The sequence below is a fragment of the Salvelinus sp. IW2-2015 genome, linkage group LG35, assembly GCF_002910315.2.
Source record: "Salvelinus sp. IW2-2015 linkage group LG35, ASM291031v2, whole genome shotgun sequence".
NCBI classification, from domain to species: domain Eukaryota; kingdom Metazoa; phylum Chordata; class Actinopteri; order Salmoniformes; family Salmonidae; genus Salvelinus; species Salvelinus sp. IW2-2015.
This window is the reverse complement of record NC_036874.1, coordinates 11,196,407-11,203,979: the sequence shown is the minus strand read 5'-3', so window position 1 is coordinate 11,203,979 and position 7,573 is coordinate 11,196,407. Positions and strand designations below refer to the sequence as shown.

Below are 7,573 nucleotides of genomic sequence, written 5' to 3'. Positions count from 1 at the left end.
TGAAGATATTTTCATAGATTTTTGAATTTTTTTCCAGTGTAAGGCAGTAAGTTTTTGTTTAAAAAAAAATTCAATACATTTTCAGTTGTACCCGTGACAAATCAAATATGTGGTAATTCAAAATAAAAAATGTCATTTTTTTCCGGGTTAGTTTATATTTCTGCCAGTCTAAGCAGAAATGTGATTATGAAAAATGGGCAAATTATTATATATATTTTTTAAACACTTAGTGTTATTCTGAAATACATTTTTTACTAGGGTACAGTCATATGAATCACAATAAAAAATGATTAGCTTTATTCTTGAAATATAACTTCTATAAGGGCATAGGTGAACACGCCAATGAACATACAAAAGCCTTTTAGGGAATTGTAATTGATGTTTTTGCTACTTTGAAAACCTTATACGTCTTTGACCCATATTACAAAAGGGATTGTTACCAGGGGTAGAATAGTGTGTATGTGTACTGATGTGAGCATCATGATGCTGCTGTCAGCCTCTGGGGGAGCACGCCACCAGGGCATTGCTGTGCTTGTGCAGGGCCACGACGCATTGGGTTCAGCAGCTCTCTGTCGATGGTGCTTAGGATACGCACATAGTAGTTTGAGCCTGAGTCAAGGAAGAAAAGAGGGTGGACAGAGCCGGAGAAGGGGGTGGACAGAGCGGAGAAGGGGGTGGACAGAGCCAGAGAAGGGGTGGGCAGAGCAGAGAAGGGGTGGCAGAGCCAAGAAGGGGGTGGGCAGAGCCAGAGAAGGGGTGGCAGAGCCAGAGAAGGGGGTGGGCAGAGACCGGAGAAGGGGGGGGGCAGAGACGGAGAAGGGGGTGGACAGAGACGGAGAAGGGGGTGGACAGCGAGAGAAGCAGAGAAAGAGGGTGGCACAGGGAAAGTCAGAGGGGGAAATGTCATTAGCGAATATTAGAGCCAAATGTTCAGCATCACAGTAAGAATGAGGCATTGGTGTTACTGTGCAAAATATGGGTGCTTATGGGTGTGTGGCTATTAGAGAATGACCGATATGGATTTTTTAGGGGTCAAAGTTGTCTGATATTTTAGGCAGATATACAATATACCATTTCCCAAAGACAGCCAYGTATGCAATAATGCATCAATATTAAAACAAAACAATACATTTTTACTTAGTTTTATTTGAATGGTAAATATCTTGATAAACTGGGTAAATGAAGATGTCATAGGCATACTCACAATACAGAKGAATCCATATTCAATAGGAGTGTGTGCATGCATTGAGTTATTGAGCTTGTTTKGGCTGATCAATGSAGTCTATGGCGCTACAGATGACAATATGTTAGCCCTTCATTTTGGACTACCAGTATATTAGCCAAATGATCAACAACATTTGCACAGAAGCATCACTTCAGCATGTCACGCCTGTATGGAATGACATCATATAGGCACTGCTGTTAGTTTGAGAATATAACATATCTATTTAACACAAATGAGTCCAACGTAACATTATGATTTGTGAAAAATACAAYGAACAACAATATAAAACGCAACATGTAGTGTTGGTCCAATGTTTCATGAGATGAAATAAAAGATCCCAGAAATGTCCCATATGCACAAAAAGTTATTTCTCTCAAATGTATGCACAAATTTGTTTATATCCCTGTTAGTGAGCATTTATCTTTTGCCAAGATAAATCCATCTACCTGACAGGTGTGGCAAAACAAGAAGCTGATTAAACAGCATGATCATTACACAGGTTCACCTTGTGCTGGGGACAATAAAAGGCCACTAAAACGTGCAGTTTTGTCACAACACAATGTCACAGATGTCTCAAGTTGAGGGAGCGTGCAATTGGCATGCTGACTGCAGGAATGTCCACAAGAGCTGTTTCCAGATAATTGAATGTTAATTTCTCAACCATAAGCCACATTGAATGTCATTTTGGAGAATTTGGCATTATGTCCAACCGGCATCACAACCGCAGACCCCGTGTAACCACGCCAGCCTAGGACCTCCACATCCAGCTTCTTCACCTGCGGGATTGTCTGAGACCAGCCAACCGGATAGCTGATGAAACTGTGGGCTTACACAACCAAAGAATTTCTGCACAAACTGTCAACTAACTGTCTAAGGGAAGCACATCTGCAATTTTGGTCACTGTGTCAATTCATCAGTTTCTCAATACTGCACCTTTCTGTTGGAGAATGAGCTAGCTTGTCGCTGCTGCTAATTTTCCCAGCTAGACATTCATCGGCATTGTACAGTGCTCGTGGCTCAGGCAGTGAGTGGCAGCTGGCATAGCAGCAGTATTGCTAGGCAGAGGGACAATCAGCAAAGCCAATAGAGAAGGGCCRATAATCAGACCGATATCGACTCGGATTCAAGTCTCCAGTCTCTGGATCCAACAACCAGAGGCTTACCTACACAATCTATGTGAGGACAGACAAAAGTGTAAAAATACTGTACCTGTGGTGGAGCCCACGATGGCTGTGTTTTGGTCCACAGCCTCCAAGAACTGGCCGATGACCAGGGGGATACTCTGTATCCTCTTCACCTCCTCCTGGGCATGGAGGAACTCCTTCTTCAGGTTCTTCTGTTCATCTTTGATGTACTCCTCCTGCACCTCCAGAAACTCCAGCTCCTGCTGCAGCTTCTACAATAGTAAAGGGGAAATTGTGAATGGTGTCATGGAGAATGAATGTTTATTGATGAATCATGGTGATCATATTACTCTAGTGCTAGCCTCTCTACAATGGCTTACTTTTAAGGCTAGGGCTGATTTCAAGGTTTTACTGCTAACCTACAAAGCATTACATGGGCTTGCTCCTACCCATCTTCCAGATTTGGCMAWTTTTTTTTTATTCTTTAAACTCTGTCAAATCATTGCTAGACAACAGTTTAAGTCTTGCCATATAYTTAAGTCAAAACTAACTCGGCCACTCCAGAACATTCACCGTCTTCCCGGTAAGCAACTCCAGTGTAGATTTGGCCTTGTGTTTAAGGTTATTGTCCTGCTGAAAGGTGAATTCATCTCCCAGTGTCTGGTGGAAAATATATTGAACCAGGTTTTCCTCTAGGATTTTGCCTGTGCTTAGTTTCATTACGTTTCTTTTTTTGTCCTGAAACATCCCCAGTCCTTCACGATTACATAAATACCCATAACATGATGCAGCCATCACTATACTTGAAAATACAGAGTGGTACTGTGTTGTATTTGCCCCAAACACAACACTTTGTATTCAGGAAAAAGTTGATTGATTTGACAATTTTTTTGCAGTATTACTTCAGTGCCTTGTTGTAAACAGGATGCTGCTTTGGAATATKTTTTATTCTGTACATGCTCTCGTTTTCGCACTGTCAATTAGGCTAGTATTGTGGAGTACTAACACCATTGTTGATCCATCCTCAGTTCTCCTATCACAGCCATTAAACTCTGAAACTGTTTTAATGTCACCATTGGCCTAATGGTGAAATCCCTGAGCTGTTTCCTTGATGCACCATCAAAAGTGTAATTAATAACTTCACCATGCTCAAAGGGGTATTCAATGTCCGTTTAATTATGCCCTTCTGTGCCCTTCTGTGCAAGGCATTGTAAATTCTCCCTGGTCTTTGTGGTTGAATCTGTGTTTGAAATTCACTGCTCAACTGAGGGACCTTACAGATCATTGTGTGTGGCGTACAGAGATGAGGTAGTCATTCAGAATTCATGTTAACCACTATTATTGCACAGAGAGTGAGTCCATGCAACTTATTAAGCACATTTTTACTTAAAAGCTTATTTAGGCTTCTCATACAAAGGAGTTGAATACTTGACTCAATACATTTCTGCTTTTMATTTKTAATTAATTTGTTGAAGAAAAAWWATATATATATCATTCCACTTTGACCTTTTGAGGTATTGGGTGTAAGCCAGAACAAAAAAAATCTCGATTTAATCCATTTTWAATTCAGGGTGTAACAACAAAATGTGGAAGTAGTCAAGGGGTGTGAATACTTTCTCTAGGCACCGTAATAGTTAACATTATGATTTAAATTGCTTTTCTTGTGGTGCTGACAGAAATAGATCTCAACAGTTAAGCACAGACCTTGTATCTGCTGTAAAGGTCTTCAAGATCTTCTGGTTCTGGGGCCAGGAAAGAAAGCCCCGTCTGGGGTCGTGAGTTCAGCATGGCAGGCACTTCGTCCTGTGTAGACACAAGACAACACAAACATTTACACAAATTCTACGTTGAGAGCATACCCCCAAATCTGTGAAAACTCTGTAGCTAATGTTAACTACTAACGTTAGCTAACTGTTTGTTGTGTTGCTAGCTAGCTTGTTAATYTACTTGCCTAATGCTGGGTGAGTGATGACCGACAGAAAATGTGAGAGACGCGGATTGGAAGACATTTCAATTCACGAGATTGTTTCAGTGCTGTTCCGTAACGGATAAGTACGTTACTGCGGTAGGTAGCTGACTTCTTCTGTCTTGGCTAATAATTCATAMGACATTCAACATTAGGCTCAGTCAGATGCAATCTAATTTATCGCGCTAGCTAACGTTACATTCGGTTGTTTTCTGACTTGTTAACTAACTTCGCTATCTAACCTTACCTGCCGGCCGTTGACTTGTGTTATTTTGTTTACGTTGTAGCTTGAAGCTTACCAATACTACCCCCACAACATAAATAGCTACGTAGCCACACCAAAATACAAACGTTTAGCTAACTAGCTAAAATTGCCTAGCTTGCCAGTTGAGATAGCATGTTAGCTTACATGACAGAGCATTTACAGTGCCGTGAATGAATTGGCACGTTTAGTTGGATGACGTACGATTTAAATGTATTCAAAGAACACTTTAGATTAAAGATAGTACGTTTTAAATTGTCTATACTTTTTAAAGCGTGGTATAATCAAAAACAACGGCGAAATGGCGTGAAAATGTACACGGTCAAAATGAATCATACCTGAATTTTTTCAACAGTTACTCCAATGTCCTCCATGTTGAATTCCTTATCATGTGACGTTCTACGTAAGGACCCAAGCGACATTTGCGTGATTCATGGGTAATGAAGTTTCTGTGGACAAGTGTTATCAACAAATGCAAATGAATTGAGAGATTGCTCCACAAATAAAATGTTATGTTCTTCTGAGTAATTTTTCTAAACCTTGCATCCATCTGATATAGTAAGCAAGCACCCTCAGATCACTATGAATAAGATGAATACTGATGAWAGATATGATGGATAGCAGGTGAAGGACTGCTCATGCTGTCTTTAGCAGAATACTAGTTTTATGTACAGAACAGTTTGCCAAAGGATGTTGACAGTGACGTGCAATAGGTTAGGTGAGGTTTGTGGATTTCCTGCCAGTTAGTTGGTGGCTATAATAGGCTGTATGACTCTACTGCTGCTGCAGTCTGTTGCATCTTTCCTCTATTGCATACCTTTTTATTTTTGTCTTGTATTTCAAGTCTGTCCACAGATGAAAAAAACATGCTTCATACCAAATCTATCACAATAACATTCAGTTGTTTTTGAGGGATTTCTGTCCCCCATAGGCTAAGCTTCCCCTAAAGTAAATAGAATTATAATTGCCAAAATTATATAGCCTAATTAGCCTACTCCTGTTGTTAGGGTTGCGTCAATTCAATCTGGTATAAGGACTGTCTATACAGAAACAAATTAAATAATTCAAATAGGCTACAACACCAGAAAGCATGATTTGGCCAGAGGATCATTAGCGTCTTTGAAATRAATAAGCTGTGGATTGTTTTAAATCGYATTGCCGACAGTTGGAAAGGCCCTCAATTAGTATTTGAGTTATCAAAATGTATTGAGCTAACAGTATACTCTAAACAGCGGTACTCAACTCTTACCCTACGAGGTGTGAATCCTGCTGGTTTTCTGTTATACCTGATAATTAATTGTACACATCTGGTGTCCCAGGTCTAAATCAGTCCCTGATTAGAGGGGAACAATGAAAACAATGCAGTGGAACTGGCTTCGAGGTCCAGAGTTGATTTTGAGGTCTCTAAAATGAAAAGGTTCCTGAAGGCACCTTTAGGGGTTCCTCAGGTTGCAACACCAGTGGAACCTTTTCCCTGAGGAACCTTTTTAAAAGGTTCCTTAAAGAACCTTCTAGGAATCTAGGGCTTTAAGGTTTGTTGTGGAAATTCAACACAGGGACACTCTGAGTCAATTTTAAATAATTCTTTATTATCAGCAACCTGGAGAGGTTCCAACAAACGTAATGCGCCAAGTAGTACACGTCTGTCAGGAGCTCCGTCAGGGCAGTCCCGTGAGTTCTCTTATATACTTGCTTAAACAGACAGGTTATATTTGTATGATTTACATTATTCATGATTAATTCATCATTAACTTTTGGTTCATGCATGTGACTGACCAATACCTCACAAGGCTTCTTCTCTCTAAGCTGAGACCTTGAAACTGAGACACCCCTTTTGGTTCTCAAAACAATGTTCTGGGCATACTGCCAAATTGCATTATACTGATAGTGAGGATTCCTCCCAGGCAAGCTCAATCATTTACTTAAATGAACCCAGTCAAATTGGTCGAAAAGCACAAGCATAAAATGTCCCTTCACAGGTTGCTGTCCAAAATATTCTATTATGAATAATAGTAATATTAACAATAATAATAATAATAATACAAATAAGATTGGGTGGCAAACTTGTAAAGTCACAAATKAATTGTATTGACATGTAAGGTCACAGAAATCCAAACATGCAATCAATAAATAAAGTACAATGTCAACCGTTGACAAATATTCATATTTGTTGTGTATCGACAACAAGATAGTAACCTATATTAAAAATTACAATAATAATTATTGTCATCAACTATATCAAAAGACCACATCTTACTGATAAAAATTATATGTTTAGATACAGTCAGGGTTGGGGAGTAAAGGATTACAAAAAAACAGTAACTGTAACCATTTCATTACCAGCAATATTGTAATCAGATTACAGATACTTTTGAAACACTAGATGATTACTTCGAGGATTACTTTTAAATTCAGAAAGGATGTTTGCGAAATAATTTGTTGACACTTCCCTGTTGTCATGACTGTCCTGGGAAGATCCAAATCGGTCAAATCAGCTTTGCAATAAATAACTTCAACCAGACCACCTCTMAACCGCAGAGGAGGGGAGAATGGAACTGGTGGGTGGTTGACAGCTCACGCCCTGTTATAAATCAAGGACAGAACATCGAGCTATCTCCCTCTCCAAATTCACCCAAGGAATGTGCCTTTGTCTACACAGACCTTTTCCCGCCGAAACTCTAACATGTTCTAAAGTGAATACTGGAACAATATATTTAACATAGAACGTGGGGAATGGTCAGAGGCGATCTGGAAAACACTGGTGACGTTTTGGATGTTATTTTGTGATGTCATTAAAAATGTTATAAAGGAAATACTATAACTTGGAAAGTATACCAACTATATGTGTGAAGTGTCCATTCAATGCATTGAGCATGAAATATGAAAAAATGATGAAAGTGTTTTTGTTAAGAGAGGGACATGATTTTAGGAGCCATAAGAGATAATAGTTTCACACAACTTTGTACAAGTGACAAGCTATGCCCCTGAGTGAGGCA

General features: G+C 39.5%; 1 protein-coding gene across 1 annotated transcript in view; it reads right to left on the bottom strand.

Annotated features, from left to right (window-relative positions):
- LOC111958990 (26S proteasome regulatory subunit 6B) overlaps positions 1-5,010 on the bottom strand; it is a 17,335-nt gene extending 12,325 nt beyond the window's left edge. Inside the window, exons 1-3 of the mRNA XM_023980380.2 lie at positions 4,916-5,010; positions 4,054-4,152; positions 2,435-2,621 (exon numbers count right to left, since the gene is read on the bottom strand). Coding sequence (XP_023836148.1) covers positions 2,435-2,621; positions 4,054-4,152; positions 4,916-4,999 — 370 coding nt within the window. The 5' untranslated portion in view covers positions 5,000-5,010. The remainder of the gene's footprint in view (positions 1-2,434; positions 2,622-4,053; positions 4,153-4,915) is intronic.
- Positions 5,011-7,573: the final 2,563 nt, after the last annotated feature.